Source organism: Balaenoptera borealis, assembly GCF_965194805.1.
Source record: "Balaenoptera borealis genome assembly, chromosome: 1".
Classification (NCBI taxonomy): domain Eukaryota; kingdom Metazoa; phylum Chordata; class Mammalia; order Artiodactyla; family Balaenopteridae; genus Balaenoptera; species Balaenoptera borealis.
The window spans coordinates 174137767-174157269 of record NC_138860.1 but is presented as its reverse complement, the minus strand read 5'-3'; the positions used below and the strand labels follow the sequence as shown (position 1 = coordinate 174157269).

General features: G+C 53.4%; 1 protein-coding gene across 4 annotated transcripts in view; it reads left to right on the top strand.

Annotated features, from left to right (window-relative positions):
- Positions 1-19503, top strand: part of MAN1C1 (mannosidase alpha class 1C member 1) — a 131840-nt gene that overhangs the window by 88245 nt on the left and 24092 nt on the right. For all 4 annotated transcript variants that reach the window (XM_082366690.1, XM_082366692.1, XM_082366693.1 and 1 more), the window contains 3 exons: positions 10180-10295; positions 12688-12768; positions 17426-17520. In XM_082366690.1, the coding sequence (XP_082222816.1) occupies positions 10180-10295; positions 12688-12768; positions 17426-17520 (292 nt within the window). The remainder of the gene's footprint in view (positions 1-10179; positions 10296-12687; positions 12769-17425; positions 17521-19503) is intronic.

The following is a 19503-nucleotide window of genomic DNA, read 5'->3' as shown; positions in this document are numbered from 1 at the left end:
CAGAGGGCATCGTTCAGTAGATCTCAACGATGCCTTTGCTCTTCAGGCTTCGATTAAACAGGCTTAGATTCAGCCCTGAAGACACTCACTGCCTGGGACGGACTTGAGAAAAGGACACAGATGACACAGATTACTATAATGAAAGTTGAAAGCAATTCTTTCAATAAAAGTTCAGAGGAGGACAACCTCAGGTCCAGGTGGGGCGATCAGGGATGTCTTCATGGAGGAAGCAGCATTTTCTCCAAGACTTAAAGTAGACACTGGGTTTGGACATTTGTGGAGACATTTTGGGTTAGAGGAGGGCCTTCCAAGCAGAAGGAACAGCTTGAATAAAGGGCTGGAAGGCGAGAAAGAGTGGACCTCATAGAATCTGTAGTCCAGCTAGAGTATGGAAAACGTGACAAGACCATTAAGAAATAGGGCTGGGGGGCTTCCCTGGCAGTCCAGTGGTTAAGACTCCATGCTTCCACTGCAGGGGGCACAGGTTCAATCCCTGGTCGGGGAACTAAGATCCCACATGCCACACGGCCAGTGAATGAGTGAATAAATAAATAAACAAATAAATAAGTGCTTTTGGATAAAAAAAGAAATAGGGCTGGAAGGGCATTATATCAGTCAGCTATTTCCAAAAATAATGCCATGTAACAAATTACTCCACAGTGAGTGGCAGGCAACCGTGAGCATTTATTTCTCGTTCATGTAGCTGCAGATAGGCTGGGGTTTGGTTTATCTAGGCTGTGCTCAGCTGGTCCAGGTCTGCTCCACCTATCTCTCATCCTTCATGGACCTTCATGGTTATTTTAGACTTGCTCTTCTCCAGGTGAAAGGTGGACACACAGGAGGGCAAACCGCCCCCCCCTTGCAAGCTTATTTCAAACCTCTGTTCAAGTCACATCCACTAATCCCATTGGCAAGTCTCATGGCTAAGCCTAAAGTCAGAGCCAGTTTTAATTCCCTACCCAGCATGAGGCCAAAGCAGGTTACATGGACAAGACCAACGTTGATGGGACAGGGATGTTTACCCTTCCCCTGGAAGTGGAGGGATAGTACTGGGCAATTATCTAATTTGCAGGTAGAAGCCAGAGTATGGAGGGACTCTGGGTCTGCCCTCAGGAGCTTCCCATAGCAGCAGTTGGATTTAGTGTCTCTTGGGGTGAGCAGCCAGGGCTCTGGCTTTTGCTCTTCCCACTGAGGCAAGAAGTGCGTTAAAAATATCACAGTGCCTGCCCAGCTTGGTCCTGACTTCCTGAGAGCCCATACCTCCTGCCCGCCTAATCTGTAAGGGATCCTAGCCTTGCCTTCCTCTGCTGGAACTGAGCCTTATGGTAACAGCCCCGTGCATTGAGCACCTACTGTGTGCTGGGTATATCAAATTCTCTTGTACTGAGTGCCTGCTGAGTGCTCTTTGTATACATTCATCTGAACTGGCCACGCCGTTCTGAAAAGGAGACCCCATTGTCCAATTTTTCTGAGGCCCAGAGATGTCAAGTCAGTTGCCCAAATCACACAGCTGGGAAGGGACAAAGCTGGGATAACCAAACCCATAAGGTCAAATGGTCTGGAAGGTGGTGTCTGGTTACAGCTCTGCCCTGAGCTGCTGTGTGACTTGGAGGATCCTGGGTTCTAATTTCTCCATCTGCCTTTTCTTCTCTCAGAGATGCTCTGAGATAAAAACACTTCAGAGCTTGCTACACAGCGCTGTCGCAGGGAATTTTTTTGAATACCAGTTTCAGGTCAGACTGCACCCTCAGCTCTTATTTAAAAACAAACAAAACATTAACATTTTTAAACATACCTGGTTTTCCAACGAGGAACCCTGTCCAATAGACTGCTTCAATGAACCGTGTCTGGCCATTTGTCACAGTGAACCCCATCCAGCGGTCGGCCACAGCAAACATTCTACATCCGGCTGTGGCAGCAAAGTGTGGCATCTGTTTGGGAAGAGTGGAGGAAGCCATTAGTTCCACCAGGGCCCTGATGTCTGCAGCTGTCCATCTTATTCCACTGACAGTGTTTTCCTTGGATAGCTGGCCACTTCTCTGAGTGGTATGTTTTCTCCGAGGCCAAGAGGCCTTGTAAAGTGTTTGGAAATCCCTAAGAAAGGGCTGTGGGCATTTCCACCAGCCGTTTATTCATTCAACAGCCATTTGTTCTTGCCTTCTCAGTGCCTGGCCTGGGGATGGATGCTACGGCTCCTGGGAAGAGTCCGAGCCAGCCACTGCCCTTTGGGATTCACAGGCAAAGATGTACGGCGTAGTGCGAACAGTGCTATGACGGAGCACCTGCAGCAGAGCAGGGCAGGCTTGCAAAGGAGGGAGTGGTCAGCTCTGCTTGTGGCTCTGGAACATTTGAGAGAAGACACGATGCTCTTGCATCAGCAGACACTGCAGGGTGTTAAGCTGCTAGTGGTCTGCTCTGGGTAGAGCATTGCATGCAAAGAGAGCAGGAGGGAGGTGAGACTAGAGAGGTTGCCAAGGCCTGGACCACAGGCACCCTGCATACTGTGCCCAGGACTTTGAACTTGGAGAACAGGAGGCTTTGAGGGCTTTTTTTTTTTTTTAATATAAATTTATTTATTTATTTTTGGCTGTGTTGGGTCTTCGTTTCTGTGCGAGGGCTTTCTCTAGTTGCGGTGAGTGGGGGCCACTCTTCATCGCGGTGCGCGGGCCTCTCACTATCGTGGCCTCTCTTGTTGCGGAGCACAGGCTCCAGACGCGCAGGCTCAGTAGTTGTGGCACACAGGCCTAGTTGCTCCGCGGCATGTGGGATCCTCCCAGACCAGGGCTCGAACCCGTGTCCCCTGCATTGGCAGGCAGACTCTCAACCACTGCGCCACCAGGGAAGCCCATGAGGGCTTTTTTAAAGGGCAGTGACATGGTCAGACTTGATCACCTTTTATTAATCAACCTCTAGTAAGAGCATTCTGTTAGGTTCCAAGAATAGTTTGTAAAAAAGATCTTTAGTCCTTCTGGAGGCACCAAGAAACCTTTTCCTGGAAACACTCAGCCCCTGAACACAACTTTATGTGATCCAGGAAATAACCATCATGGAAAGATTCAAGGAAAATATTCCTATTGGAGGAAAACAAACAAACAGATAACCCAGACCTGATAAAAATGGAGAGGTCCTAATCCCTAAAAAGATTTTATGCAGCCAGAAGACCTGATGTGGTTTTAAACAATGTACTTTGGGGTAGTGGGGATATTGCTTTAATTCATCTTCATAGAAACCCATGTGGCAGAACATTCCAGCTGCTACTGCTGCATAACAAATTACTCCAAAACTTACTGGCTTAAAACAATTATTTTATTATGCTCACAGATCCAGTGGGCTAGGAATTCAGAAAGGTCACAATGGGGACAGCTTCTCTCTCTGCCAGGATATATGGGCCCTGACCTGGGAAGACTTGAAGGCTGAGGGTGACTTGACAGCTGGAATTTTCTGAAAGCTTTTTCATTCACATGTCTGGAATTGTTGCAGACTGTTGGCTGGAACCTCAGATGGGCTGTCAGTCAGAAAACATATGTATGGCTTCTCCATCTATTCTCTCCTTGTGGGCTACCTTGGGCTTCCTCACAGTATGGTGGCTGGTCCCAAGGGCCAGCATTCCAAGAGACAGGAAGTAGAAACTGCCTGTTTCTTAAGGTCTGGGCCTGGGAACTAGCAAATCATCCATTTTGCTTTATTTTGTTATTCCAGGTAGTCACAAATTTCCACCCAGGTTCAAGGAGAGGAGCGTGGGAAGAGGTCCTCTTGTGGGATGGGATATCCTGCGGCATCCGTCTTTGGGAACTATGACCTGCCCCACAGCCATATTGGTTTCTTTGGAAGCTGAGAAAAACATTTGTGTTGTTTTCTTTACAGATTAAGAAAAGTCTCTGTGGACTATATCATCAAATTAAATGCAACCATTAGTATTTGGCTCTGGGGATACTGTGGTAATAGGCTACGCCTTGGGTGATTTTTGTTTCTATCTAAATGTTCTTCCTGGAGCCTATGTCTTCCAGCCTTACCCATTTCTCTTTGCTAATATAATGTCACATAAAAACATCATCATCATTAATATGGCAGAGTCAGGAGAGGGGATACAAACCACAGTCCTGCAGGGCAGGGTGGTTCCTGGCCAGGCAGCCCCCAGGGGAGGAGGTTATGGGAGCCTGGGGTCCATTCCCTTGTAGAGCCTGACACGCGTGACAGATAGCTCTGTGCAGGGCACTGGTGTGGACATACTCAGCCACCCTGGCCGATGTGGCCGCAGCCTGCTGGGAGGGTCTCCTCTGTCTATTGGCACCAGCCCCTAGAGCAGACAGTTAAGCTGCCCTGGTGACCTGGGTGGTCACAGAATATACCCGGGCAGTAGGTTCAGTCTGTTCAACCGACACATTTACCTTTAATGCCTCTGGGTGCCAGACTATAGCCAGGCACTGAGAGATAGGAATGAGCCACGGTCCCCTCGAAGCCTTCCCTGCCCAGGAGGAGGTAGCCCTTTATTCCCAAATACTTGTCGGGCACCTGTGATGGGCAGGGAAGTGTTCTAGGCAGTGGAGGACAGCAGTGCACAAAACAGAGCTCTCCCCACCAGGAGTTTTACGCTCCATCAGGGAAGACAGTAAATAGGGAAGCAGACCCACGTGTAACGTTGCTAGGGATAAAGGCACTGGGAAAAAATAAAGAGGGAACAGGAAGAGCGATGGGGGTGGTATTTCAGCAGAGCGATCGCAAGTGCCAAGGCCAAGACTCTAAGGCTTGGAGGGCTCCAGGAGCAGCAAGGAACTGGAGTGGAGGGAGAGAAGCCAGGCAGGGAGAGGAGGCCAGGGCCAGATCACAGCCTCCGAGGCAAGGGGGAGCCCTGGCAGGGTTTTGAGCAGAGGAACGGCATGATCATGATAGGACTTGCATTTCTGAAGGCGGTAGCCCAGAGGAGGTGAGGAGTGAGCGGAGGCTGGAACGCTTGTGAAGACAGAGCCACCAGGAATTGCTGTGGGACCAGATGTGGGGGCGAGAGACGCAAAGTCAAGGGCTTGGGCCCACAGCTCTTGGGAGGAGGGGGCTGGCATTCACCGAGGTGGGAAGACTGTGGGAGGGACACGTTTGGAGGGAGGTGCAGGATTTGCTTTCAGATGAGTTAAAGGTGAGATGTGTGTGGACCTCCGAAATGTGAGTAAGGAGTTATTGGATAGTGAGTCTGGGCTCTGAGGTCAAGGTCCTGGCTGGAAACTTAAATCTGGGAATCATCAGCATGTGGATGGTATTTAAGCTGTGAGACCAGATTGAATCACTAAAGGAAGGAAGGTGGACAGAGAAGAAGCCCAAGGATGGAGCCCCAGGCGCCCCGGTCTTTAGAGGCCTGGTGATGAGGAAGAACCAGCAAAGGAGACTGGGAAGAAGCAACCACAGGGTGAAAAGGAGAAGCAAGAGGAAGAGCGGCATCCTGAAGGCCAAGATCCAGCACAGAGTGAGCGTGGTGCCAAGGTGTCGGTGCAGGTGCCAGAGACGGGCCAGCCTGGTCTCCTGCCCTCCAGCCTGCCCACCCCCACTGGCAGCTGTCTCTTGAGTGTGGAGACAACTCTACTGCAGACTGCACCCCTGCTATTTCGGAGGACGGGGCAGTAAATGGACGAACCCTTTAGAGTGATGAGAAAGCACTTGTCGTGGCGATGGGGGTACACAGAGTAGGGGCATGGAGGGTGGGCCCTGAAGGGCTGGGAAAGACTTCTTGGGGAGGGTGAGACTTCATGCAGACTGTGGGGTGAGGATCACAGTGGCTTCCTGGGTGAGGAGGCACTGGGCAGGCTCTGGACCCCTCAGGAGCAGGTGGAATGGGGAAGGCAACTCCTAGCAAAGTTTGTAGAAGAGTCACAGAAGTCGGGGAATGTGCTGAAGCTGCAGGGAATAAGGAGGGGCCCATTAGGGTTGGGCGCTCTGGCCTTTCGGGCTGCTTGGAGACAAGGCAGGGAAGGGGTGTGAGAGAAGCATGAGCCTCAGAGATCTCATGGTCTAGTTAGGGGGCGAGACAGAGCCCCACAGTGCAGGGCGGGAATGGAGGGTGCCTGAGTGGGAAGCCCAAGAAAGTGCTACGGGAGCTCTCTGGGCGGGAGGAGGTTGTCTGGGTGTAATCAGGGAAGGCTGCCAGTGGGAGGTGACCTTGAAGAAGGTGTAGGCTTTGCATATGCCCAGAGGCACAGAAAAGCTTTCTTGTCAGATGAAACCACACATGCAAAGGTAGGAAGGCCAGAGGATGCAGCCTGTGTCCAAGAAGCAGAGCTTGATGCGAGATATTAGCCAGATCCTTTGGATTCAGACCCAAAAGACTTTACGTGCACGTGCGAGCGCACACACACACACACACACAACTCTTTATTGTATGGTTGTACTGTGAAGTCACTGCAGGTTTCTGAGCTGGGGATGGACACAACGGATCTGGTTTTCGGGAGACAGATCAGGTGACAATATACAGGGTGAATCAGAGGGGAAGGAAGGGGTCCGGGAGGTAGGTAGACCCTTTTGGAGGCAGGTGCACACCCAGGTCAGGGGTGGGAAGCAGCAGACACAGGTGGGACCCATATGACACTTTTCCTTTAAGTTGGGTCAAGGCTTTTGCAAGCCACATCTTGTGCCTACACTGCCTAACAGGGTGGTGAGAGGCCAGTAATGCAGGAGCGTCACAAGGCCTCAGTGACCCCAGAAGACTTTGTGGAGGGGCTGCCCAGGGCCAGCTGGGGACAAGGAGGGCCACACTTCTGTTTGTGGGGACAAGCTCAAGTGTACCCAACATCATGCCAACTCCTTTCCATCCACCCCCCCACTTAACCCTCCCAGCAGCCTCACGAGGTTGGTCCTACTGTAATCTCCATTTTTTCAGATGAGAAAAATGAGGCTCAGTGAGGTACGGTGACTTGCCCTGCACACAGCTAGTACATAGTGGAGCCAGGATTTGAACCCACATCTCCCTGGCCAGGCCAGTGTTTCAAGGTGAGCTAAGGGACCCCAGAAATAAGAACAATGAACTGATTTGTCCAGCACTTACACTGTGCCAGGCATGTACAGATGTCTTTATCAGGTGTATTTAGGCTGGGCATTATACGATACCTTTGTCCCAGTTCAGGAACCTTCAGTGGCTCCTCAGTGCCCCAGCCCAGTGGTCTTCACCTCATTTGACAGATGAGAACTTTGACACTTAGAGCAGATGTGTTGCTGGCCCAGGCTGGGATGTGAACCCAGAGCTGTGTTCTTTTAACAGAAGAACACAGGAAGGGGAGCCAGCGGGGGCCTTTGTGAACAGCAACAGTTCAGAGCTAGAGCCGGGAGGGTGGGCCACCCAGGAGAGTGGGCCGCCCAGGCCCAGGGAAGCTTCCAAGCTGGCCACCTGACTCTTCATGCCCCGCTGGCTCTTTACATACAAGTTGTGGGCCTGTTGACTGAATAGGCGGCTGTCTTTTTCCTTGGGGAGCTGCCCCAGGTCAGCTGCAGGTGCAGATAGAGTTGAATTCAGGATAGGGCCTTCTCTCCTGCCCGGCCTGGCCGCCAGGTAACCTCTGGCCTGAAACGGAAAGCTTTCCAATAAGTGCCTTGCTGGCCTGCAGCCCAGCTGTGTGGTAGGTGGGAGCGGAGGGGGAGGAGGGCTCAGACACCCGAGAGCAGGGGCAGAACCTTGCCAACAAATCTCTTAGTGAGTCGCCTCCTCAGCCGGCTGCCTCGGGAGTGTTTGGGAGGGACAGCTGGTCACGAGGAGCCCTGGCTGCCCTCCCGGCCCAGCCAAGGCCCTGGGGCCTCGGGACTCAGGGTTGGCCCAGGAGATGGAGGGCCTGTGGGGTGAAAACACCAGGCAGCCCGGGGCAGGATCCAGAAATCGGGTACTCTGGGCCGCCTCTCCCTTGACCTTGAAGGACACACAGCTTGGGCTTCTCTTCTCTTCACACGTCAGAGCAGCCTCCTGCCCCCGCAGGGGAGGGGGACTTAGCAAGCAGATCCGAAACTGTTTTCCCAGGGAATTGAGAGGCCCTCTTGTGGAAAACACACTACACGTGGCCCGGCCTGGGGCTCCATTCCTCCCTTGGGCTAATCTTGGGCGGGACCTCTCTGGGGTCCTCATCTATGAAATCTAGGGGTGAGGCAGCCGCATCTCAAAAATCCCTCCAGGCCCTTAAGAAGTAAGGTTTGAGGCCCTGTGGTTAACAGGAAGGGACCCTGGCATCAGAGCCAGGAGTGTGGACCCCAGGCCTGTGCCCTTTGGCCTGGGCATGTCTCGGTCCCTCTCTGGCCATGTGTGGCCCATCTGTGTCCCAAGGCCTGAGCACCTCAGGAGGGTAAAGAGTTCCCACGAACCGTGCTCAGCCTTGGACACCTACAGGGGAAGCAGCCAGGATAAACCAGAAAAAGATCAACTTTGTTTGGCTTTGAGTATGTTTTCCTACTAATCCTTAAGTGTAGGAGGGGTTGACATTCTGGAAATTCACTTCAACCCAAATGCCGAAGCCGTCCCAGGACACGTGTCTCTGGATTGGGAAACGCCTGCATCCCCCAGCCCTCCCCTCCCTCCACTCTTCCTTGCAAACCCTCCCTTCTGGAAATGTGTCTTTAACCTCCAGACTTAACTTTCTGCCAACTTCTCCCGGATCTCCCTCCCATCCTTTTCCAAGCCGTGCCCTTTATCTGACCTTGGCCAGCCTAAAGAGGTGGTTAAGTGTTTGAGTTTCACAAGGATTCTCTGCCTGCGAAGTCAACACAAGTGAACAGTTAAGGAAGCACTAATTAAGGAGATTAGACGCTAGCTCTGAATGCAGGAGTGCCCGAAAAGCCGTGCTTCAGACTCAAGTGGGGCTCAGCACCTGTCAGCGAGCTCTAGTGTCTGCTGGGGGAAGGTGGAGGCTGTGAGTCGCAGTGCTTTGAGCCTCTGCAAGGAGGACATTGAAGGAACAATTACTCCTCTTAAGTTACCCTCTAGTCCCTAAAGGAAATTGCTGCTGCCTGCAATGACTAAAGTTGTAAGGAGTTGATGGGAGGCCATCATCTCTTCCAGGCAGCCCTCCAGATGGACCCAGGCATATCTCTTTCTCCCTCCTTTCCTCCTTTACCGTCCTCTAGAAGGCACGCTCTGGTTGTCCCCTGTGGGGAGTTCTTCCTCATCGCTCTGCTGTCCAGTCTGTGATGTGGAAAGCTGCACAATTTTCTCAGCCTTTACCCCCAGGACAAGAGTCTAAGGCCCAGTGGCAGGGGTCAGGCCTCAAAGCTCACGCTTTGTGTACCCACTGGCCTAGAGCAAGAGTGGCCATGGAATCTTTGGTTTGTGCATTTGTTTAGTTTCTTTGTCCAAACTGTCTTTCCGTTTTGTTTTTTTTTTTAAACAGAAATAAATTTCTGGTTATAAAAATAATCCATGAGCTGAAGAAATCAAAAAGCACCTGTAATCCCAGCACTCAGCAATAACCACTGAATCACTTCCTGCCAGACTTAATTCTGTTCAGGCTCATCCACACTGGCAAACAGTAAAGAAATTATATTGTGCTTTTTTTTTTTTTTTGCAATCTACTTTTTTTTAGCTTAACAGATCCCATGCGTATCTCCCCAACTAACATAGGTCTTTCTCAGTTGTGTGAATGTCTGCATAGTGTTCTATTTTATACATAAGCCACAATTTGTATAACTAATCTCCTATTATTGGACTTGGAGGTTTTTTCCCCAACCTTTACCCATTATATATGATATGGCAATAAATACCTTCCTGGATAAATATTTATGAACATCTTTTTTTTTCTTAGAATAAAATAAAGAATGGCATTGAAGAGTCAGCGGACTGGCACATTTGTTAAGATTTTGTGGACCAAATGCCAGTTCACCCACCCACCCGCCACCCCCAGCCATGACAGAGAAGTGGTGGGCACCCAACTGGCCTTGATGGTTGACTTGCTGGCAGACGTAAGAGTGGACCAAAGTCTGGGAAGCAGCTCGTCCCTTGAATTCAGTCTCTCCAACCCCCCACCCACTCTCTGCTGCCCTGAGGAAGAAGCAGCCCATGGGGGGACTCTGGGTCCTGGATGTGCCTTCAAAGGCTGGTGGCCCTGGAGTCTCCCTGGATCGTGCCTGGGAGCCTGCCCAGGCATTTAGAGGAGGCCCCGGGGAATGGTGGCTCGTGTGATTGGGGTGGAAAGGACGAGATTGACCCATCCTCTGTGCCTGCAGGAGGCCTCAGCGGGGCAACAGTCATTGATTCCCTCGACACCCTCTACCTCATGGAGCTGAAGGAGGAGTTCCAGGAGGCCAAGGCCTGGGTGGAAGAGAGCTTCCACCTGAACGTGGTGAGTCGAAGACCTCCGGGGTATTGGAGCCAGAAGGGGCCCGAGAGGTCAGTGACCCGCTGCTCCCACGCTGCTCAGCAGAGCATTCTTGGAAGCAGGGCTCCGTGCACGCTGCGCCAGGGCCCCTCTCCTCAGACCAGCCTTAAGGTGGGGGATGTCCCCCCAGCCCTGGCCGGCCCATGAGTATTTACCAGCCGGAACTCCCCGGGGTGGAAGACAGCCATTCTTGCCCTCCCTAGGGTGCCAGGCACATTGCTCCCACCCAGGAAGCCCCTTCTGGGACTGAATCTGTCAGACAGAACAGCAGCAACAGGGGAAGCGACTCTGGGAAGGGAGAAGTGGTTATCTGCTCGGAGCTCCCCTAACCTAGAGGTCCCCATCCACCCCCGTGCTGCCCTCTTGAGAGTGAGAGGGGCAGGGGGAGCTGTCTGGTTTGAGGCCATGGCCAGGTTTGGGGCCCTCTTGGTTTCCAGCCTTGCAGGCATCCCTGGTCAGGGACCAGGGCCTTGGGGAGGGGATGCTCATGTATATGGATGGTACAGAAGCCTTAAATACCAGATGTCTCTCCCACTGATCTCCCAGCCCAGACTAAAGTAACAGATCCTTCCTGGAGGTCTCAGCTCCCCACAGGGAGAGGCTGTTTAGGTGGTTTGGGGCAGCAAGACATGGAGACAGATGGGTAGGGGGAAGGGTCACATCAAAACACACTGTCGGGCTCCATCTGGGGCTGCACAAGTGACAGATCCTGCTATGAACCGGGACAGCTCTTGGCAGAATGGAGGCCTCTGCTCCTGGAGAGGCCCACGTCAGAGCAGAGCAGGGCAGAGAGACAAAGTGCGGAAAGGCCAGGAAGGCAACGCTACAGGAGAGCCTCTGGCTCAGCTCGCAGCCTGGGAAAAGTCATTTAACCCTCCTGGGCCTTACTTTCCCAACCAAAAGATGGTACAATGATAATGCCTAATTCACAGGCTTGTGAGGATTGACCACCTCGGAGGGTTGTAAAAAGCATTTGATGACACTATAAAGTCCAATACAGATAAAGTGGTGCCATCATCACTGTGATGATTTTGAGGCTTGTTATGACTTCTGCTAGTCTGTGCGAGGCGAGGAAGTTCACAATCCTCCCATTTCCTACAGTATCAGAAGCAGGAGAAGGAAGGAGTGTCTTCATAGCCCACCTTGACCCCTATGCAGATGGTGGGTAGAGAGCGGGCCTCAGGCAGCTACCTGAGGAGCCAGGTGGTGGCAGGGCTGGGCAAGCCTAGGGACATTCAGACAGGCTGGGACAGACTGGGAGTGTCCCTGGAAGAAAGCAAGATGGGGTCTCTCCACCTCTCTGAGCCTGGGCTTTCTCATCTGAAAAGTGGGAATGATGACTTCACCAAGGACTGTAAGGCAAAAGAGAGTAGCTTTGCATGTGCTCTGTTAATGGACAATCTCTCCCAGATAAAAAGATGACCATTGTTGTCATCAATAACAAAAGACCGCGATGTGGCAAGTATGCCAAGGGGAGCCCTTGGGGGGCAGGGGGGTTATAACAGGCTCCTTTATGAAGCCATGCCCAGCAATGGGAAGGCACTGGGCAGGCATCTCACCTGCCCCACTCAGGATCTCATATCCACCCTGCTCGGGATGAAGAAACTCAGGCAGAGAAAAGCTAAATATCTTGCCCAAAGTTCGAAAGCCAAGTGAGTGACGCAGGTGGGATTTTAACCCAGATCTGGTCCTTGGCATGATGCCTCAACACCCCTGCTTTGCAGTCCACACTTCAGAAAGAAAACAACAATGATTAAGGCAAGTGTGGGTGTGCCCTGAGGGCTACAGAGCTGAGGCTGAGACACTGCTGGTTGCCTACTAGGATCTGCCTGGCACCCCTCCTTTCCGCCTCAGAACCTCCTGTGAGAACCTTCCACTTGCCCTCTCACCCCAAAGAAGGACCGCACCATCCTCCTGCTAAGCCAGGGGGCTCTCTCGGGGAGGAGGGGGCCAGACAGGAGGAGGATTTGCCCCTCCTCAGGCTAAGCTTCAGCCAGCAGCTCCCCATACAAGTTCCTGAGCTCCTTGGAGAGCAGCCAGGAATAACTTTGCTCCGATGGCCTCCAGCAAAGGCTGGGGAAGGAAGCCAAACCCAGTGTTTATTTGGAACTCTGTAAATGTTCAGTAGCTACCCGCCAGGCAGGTGCTGATCCCTCTCACCTTTTGCTCTGAAAACCACCACCAAAGGTAGCCTGGCCCGCTGGGCAAGGGCTTGGAGCCCGGCGCAGGTGTGGCCAGGTCAGTGGCGCAGGGGCAGTGGCAGGTGTGACCTGTCTCAAGGGCCTGGCTGCCTCAGGAAGCCCTGTGGGCATGTCACAAATGTCCCCACTGCCCTCCCTGTCTTTCTGCCCTGCAGAGTGGAGAAGCATCCTTGTTCGAAGTGAACATCCGGTACATCGGAGGACTTCTCTCAGCCTTCTACCTGACGGGAGAGGAGGTAAGTTGGCCTTTCAAAGCCCCTGGACCATCCAGGCTGGAAAGGGCTTAGGAGAACATCCAATCCCACCCCCTCATTTTACCAGTGAGGAAACAGGGATTTGAGGGGATATGAATCCCATCTCCATGGTGCCACCCACAGATTCTTCCTCCTCTTCTGTCTGATGCTTCGATTTTGCTTCCCAGGGGAGCCCAGGTGGCTCCCACAGTTGCTAGTAAATTCTCCAAGGGCAGCAGTTGGGTCTGCCCACCATCCACACAGCTCCCCATAGGGCACCTGCGATATCTGTGCTCCGTCCAGGCTTGTGCTGCTGCTGGACTGGTTTTCGCACATGCTGGTTCTCAGGACTGATAAAGCCAAGACCGTTGTTTCACCATTTCCTCCTCGGGACCCTTGGCCTTGGCCTGCTCCACAGCCACCCCCTTGCCCTCTCCTCCCGGGCCAGACACCAGCCAAACCCCAGCTCCAGGTCTCAAGGGGGCGACCGGGGAGGTGGGCAGCCACTGCTGGCCACTCGGCCCAGGCGAACTGCATTGGCTTCCAGAAGGAGGGCCGTGAAGGGCGGCGAGAATGCAGAGCCCTGGGCACAGAGTCAGAAAACCTGCGTCTCATCCCTATGTGGCACCTGCCTGTGGCCTTGAGCAAGTCCCTTCTCCCGCCCCTAGACCTCATGCCTTCCCCACTGTGGGGTGGTCCTAACACCCTGGGGTCAGAGAGCTCTTGTGAAATGGGACAAGTGGGAAAGGGTTTGGCCCCAGGGCTGAAGGGCTCCAAAGCCCATGTTTTCTGACAGCAAGGAATCCTGAGAACCACAGAAATGGGAGACTTCATCCGTCTTGAGCGCCTGGGAAAGCACAGCCTGAGGATCTGGGGGGAGGCTGGCAGAATCCCCAGCGAGCGCATGGGGCACCCGGCAGTTGTGCGGCCCCTACGCAGAGCGGCGGCTGCACTGCTCAGCACAGCCGCTGCTCTGTCCGCTTGGAGACATAATTATCCTGCCCCCTGCTGGTGGGGAGCCTCTGCCGCTGCTGTCAGAGGAAGCCCTGCCGCTTCCCTTCCAGCAAGTGGCGCGGACGGGCGGAGGCCACGCGGGCGGAGGCAGCAGGCGGCGAGCACTTGATCTCTCCGGTCGCTCGGGGCCCCTCTCCATCAAGCCTAATCTCCTCAGCAGAGATTACCGCTTGTACCAGTTTGTCCCCAAATGATTGTCCATGGGAACCCTGCGAGCCACCCAAGGCCTGAATTTCATTTGAAAACCCCAGGACAGGAAAATGATGTGGAGCAGAAAAAGGCGCCGTGCTCTGCACGGGCACCGGCCAGCCTCCCGTCCAGGATGGGGGTGGAGCCATGCAGCTCAGGGCTCACAGGGGTGAGTGTGGGGCCAGCGATTTCTGGGGGGCAGACCAGGCCGTGGGGTGTGGTAGGAGTGCCTGTGTCCAGAAGGCCCCAGGGGAGCCCGAGTGGCTCAGAACCCCTGGGCAGGCAGGCTTCCGGGTTATGGGCACAGCCCCGTCCTCCAGCCACGCCTCCCTGACCCCTCCGTGCCCAGCACCTCCCCGCGCAGAGACCGGCGCACACGGAGACGGTGCGGGTCGCACTGGCTCCTGTGTCTTTCCACCGTGGGCCTGGGTTCTAGCCCTTGTTCAGCCTGGCCCAGCATCACTGCTTGTCACCAGGACTCGGCCACACCAGACTGAGGCCTCCCTCCTCTCTCCATCCTCCATCTCGCATACAAGGGGTGCCTGTGGAGTGGGTCTTTCCCACGGTGTTTGTGCAATGAACGGTGAAGGAGATCCCACACCCCTTCCTGGGCTGAGGCCTTTCTTGCTTCAGAGGGAACCTGCAGGAGGTGGACCCCCTGCTGGGTAGGGCGGGCGGGGTGGGGGGGGCACAGAGACTCTGCTTCCACAGAATAACAGGAACAACCACAGCTGCACCAGGTGCCATTTGCAAAGCACTTTACAGTTTTTTGGGTTTTTTTTAATTTTTTATTTATTTATTTATTTATTTTTTGGCTGTGTTGGGTCTTCATTTCTGTGTGAGGGCTTTCTCTAGTTGCAGCAAGCGGGGGCCACTCTTCATCGCAGTGCACGGGCCTCTCACTATCGCGGCCTCTCTTGTTGTGGAGCACAGGCTCCAGACGTGCAGACTCAGTAGTTGTGGCTCACGGGCTCAGTTGCTCCGCGGCATGTGGGATCTTCCCAGACCAGGGCTCGAACCCGTGTCCCCTGCATTGGCAGGCAGATTCTCAACCACTGCGCCACCAGGGAAGCCCTACAGTTTTTATAGCATATTCATTTATGAACATCCTCTCATCTGATTTCTAGAAGACCCCTTTGAAGAAGCCAGGGCACACGTCACTGTTCCTTTGTGAAGATGAGGCTCAGAGACAGTACCTGGCTCACGTGGGGTCGCACAGCTGCTAAGTGGGGAGATCTGAACCTGGCCTCTGACTCCCAGTCAAGAGCCCTTTCCACTCTACAGGATGTAATTTTTGCTGGTCTCTCTCACCTCTGTTCTGGAACCACTAGGCCACCGCCCATTGCGTGCCTTGGCTGTCTGAGGCCATGTCTCTCTGTGTTGGTGAGGCGGCTTGGTGTCCTGGAAAAGAGCCACTTAATAGGTCCATAACCTTGGACAACTTGCTTCTCTGAGACTCAGTTTTGTTTTCCTCAAAGTGGGTCAACACCTTCCCCACAAGCCTGTTGCAAGGATCAAAGGTCACGTAGATAAGACACATCATTTCCAAATGATAAGGAGGACAGGTGTTCTGTTCCGCATGGTACCACTCCTGTCCAGTCACACCTGCAGCATCCTCCCTGGGATGGTTGAGGCTCTGCCGTGCCAGCCTGCATCAGGGCCTTCCAAAGGAGGAGATGTGGTTTGCTGGCAGAGAGGAGCATTTCAGAGGAGTTAGCTTGGCGTCCTCAGGCGGAGGGCAGCCTGGAGCCCCAGCCTTGGGTCAGGTTCCCGTGGGTTCCTTCGTTCCCTCGTGCCTCTGTGCTCAGCCTCCCCGGGGGGCAAATGAAGAGATCAGGACCTTCCAACGAGAGCCCCTTGTTGTTGCTAAACCAGTGGCTTCTGGGGTGACTCGAGGCTTTGGAATTTGAATTCTAGACAAGCTCCCTCAGGATTCTGCTGTGGCTGCCCCAGTGCCCACTTCTAGGACCCACTGTCTGGCGCTGGACGTTGTCATCTTCTGTCACCCATCACTACCAGGCCCCAGGTGCAATTCTTCCCTCTCCCTCCCACCCTCCCTCCTTCCTAAACAAGAACTACACCCGCCCCACAGAGGCCTCTAATCCATAGCCCAGGTAGTGTTCACGAACTCCTCCCCACTGCGGTCCCCAAACAGCTGCCTCAGAACCTTTAAATTGCACATGTTAGAAGGAGAGACCTCAAGAAGACTTCATTTTGCAACAACACGCAGGCGGTCAGCACACTGAGTCTCCCTGGAGCCCCAGAAGTGAAAGGAAACGCTTGTTGTCCCACCAGGAGTGGTTGCTTAGGGACTTGCTTCTCAGCTTTTCAAAAATAAATAATGTTATTGTGAGTTTGCTTTTATTGTAAAAATAGCACAGAAAATAGAGTTAAGCCAAAAGAAGAAAATAAAAATCCTCCATGAGCCTAGTCCTCCGAGAAGACCATGGTTAATAGTTCAGTGTATTCCCAACCTTTCCTCATGCATCCATTTGTATATAATTTTTACGAAAGTTGAATCACACCATTGTGAAATATTTTCTCTTAATAGATTATAAACCGTTTTTTGCTATGAAATAATCTTCTCCAACATCACTTCAGTGGCTGCATGGTATTCCATTGCATGGGTAAGCCATAATTTCACCACTTCCCCGTGGCTTGATATTTAGAGTATTTCCGGTTTTTCTATACTATTCTAAACAACACTGGAATAAATAGCCATAAAGTTAAGGCTTTGCAACATCCTTGATGATTTATTCCCTTAGAATAAATTCCTAGGAGCCAGAAGGTCACAGGTGCTTTTGAATTAACCAGAACAGTTTGAGGGGCTTAGAGCCTCGTGCAAGGGCCCTGACACCTGGGACCTCCCTGTGGCTCCCCGACTATCACATCACCGGTTTAGCCATTCACCTTTGCCGCTGTAAAATAGGAACAATGGGCAGAATCAGAATGTCAGAGGGGAAAGGCCCTTCCCCTGGGTTTACAGGTGGGAAGACAGAGGTTTGCTGAGAAGCAAACGGAAGGCAGGTTGGGAAGCAAGGCCGGGAGCTCCCCATTCCGTGCTCCTTACACTCTATCCGAATGTGTTTCTCACGCACTCAGCTTGGGGTGCACTGGTCCCGCCGTGCAGGCAGGCACTGACCATTGGTGACCCGCTGCCCTGACTGCTCCGTCTTCCCAGCACAGCATAATCACTGAGCCTTCGTCCTAGTCCTGACCCTGCAGTAAGGGCTTTACAACTATTATCTAATTTTCATTCCTCCAGCAACCCTCTGAGGAAGGCAATATTGCCCTGGATTTATAAACAAGGGAGGAAATTGAGCCAGGAATTCATGGACTCAGGTTCACGTCCAGGCCTGTCTGACCCCAGAGCCTAATGCACCTCCCACTCTGGGCCCAGCAGCCTTGGCAGGTTTATCCGCCAGGATTCACAGTGCCCTTCGACCCTTCCTTGCAGGTGTTCCGAATAAAGGCCATCAAGCTGGGAGAGAAACTCCTGCCAGCCTTCGATACCCCCACGGGAATCCCAAAAGGCGTGGTGAACTTCAAAAGGTAGGATGCCGTCTGGTTTCCCACTTGTGGCTTCGGCTGCAACTGCGTGGAAACTGAGACACAGGGTGGGATGATGCCGCCGCAGGAATCACGGGGGTCAGTGGCACAGTGACAACTAGCCTGAGCCAGGGGCTCTCCTGAGCTGGCGTTGGTCACTAAACCTGGTTCTCGGGTTCAGGCCACGCAAGGCCTGATCTTTCTGGCATGGAGAAGGGGCCGCCGTTCCTCTGTGATCATCTCGTAACACTGCCGTGAGTCACAGCCCCGCCGCTGTGCCCCAACTGCCCTCCCTACCCAGCTGGGATCCCGGGCCGGGAGGCACATCACACCTCCCACCACGAGCAGGAGCCCAAAGGTGCTGGGGAGTCAGGACCCTGGGCAGAGGGACCCTGGTTTGCTGACCCCTCAGCCCCCGTCAGGGCTGGGTCTCAGGAGCCCAGAGGGGCTGTCAGAACCCAGAGGGGCTTCTGGAAGCATCAAGCCCATGGAGGCTCAGACTCCGAGGAGGAAAGACCCTGGCCGAGGTCACATAAGCCAGTAACGGACCATCCAGGACATGAGCCCAGGACTTCCAACTCCATTTTCAATAATATTTATTGTGATTCCTCCCTATAAAAATAAATCCTCATTGCAAAAAAAAATGTGGATTATACCAGAAGTGTTGGATAAGACCCAGAAAATCACCTCTGACTCCACTAATCAAGAAACCACTGGCATGTTTCTTTCTACCGACTGTTTTAAAACTGGTTTTTCTTGGCCACTTGCATCGTTTCCCCTCCTGATAGTTTGCGTAATTCAGCGTGTGAACTAGAGTCTTTCTGGACGTTCACCAAGTCACAGAGCCAGAGTAGAAGGGACCCGGGGTGACACAGCTAGAGCAGGTGGGGCCGGGGCCGCAGCTCTGTCCCGCTCCAAAGCCCCCGGGAACTTCCCTCTGTGAGGGTGGGAGCCAGATGTGGCACTGAGACCCAGAGGGGAAAGGACGGGCTCAAAGTCAGGGGAATAGTGGCCAGCCAGCTTTAGGATCCACTGAGGAGCATGAATCTTGCTCCTGGAGACCCCAATGCACCCCACTGTCTTGCCTTCCCTCGCTCTCTTCCTCCCCTGGGCTGCCATCTCTCACCATTTCCCTGGCTATCAGAGCCCAGCTCAGATGCCACCTTCTCCAGAAGCCAAAAGTGTCCTTGCCTCTCCTGGCCTCCAGGCGCTTTATCTGCTTCCTGTGGCCCTTGTCACACTCAGTCTTCGCGTTCCCCCACCGGCCCTGGAGCTTCTTGAAGGCAGGACCCATGTTCCCGTCTTTCTTTGTTCATTCCTTCAACAAATGTTCACGTGAGGCAGTGTGTGCAGCATGAGAGACCGGCTCTGATGACTGCTGGCCTGACCATTTATTGAGCGATCACCCTGCGCCTGGCATTACGCTAAGGGTTTTGCTCAACGCCTCCCGGGCACACTCCTCACAGCAGTCCTTTCCGGTGGGTGTTTATATTATGCCCGTTGCCCAAGGTCTTCTAGCTCACAGGCAATGGGGCCAAGTTTTAACCCATTTTGTTACAGATCAAAAGCTCTGCTCCCAACACCCACCTGGCCCTCCCTCAGGCAGGAACCCTGCCACCCTCACGATGCACGGAGCAGACCTGGAGACCTGGTAGAAGGCACGTGCCGGTCCTCAGGCACCCAGGGAGCCCTCTGGGGCCATTCCTGAGACCATCCTACAACCTGAGCCTGGGGGGAGGGCTGCAATATGTCCATCACACTGGACTTTCTGTTCCACCTCCTGAAGCGATTTCTTATCTCAGGGATCTCAGCCCAACAGGGGAGGGGAGGCAGGGGCCCTGGGCTCGGGTGGAGTGCCCAAGGCCCCCTTTCTTCCTGGGGAGGTCACACCCTCTAGGGCCTTGCAAAGAAGGGAGGACTCGGCCTGCTCAGCAGCTTCACCTTCTTCATCTTCATCTCTGTGGTCAGAAAGGGTTCCTGGGCTGT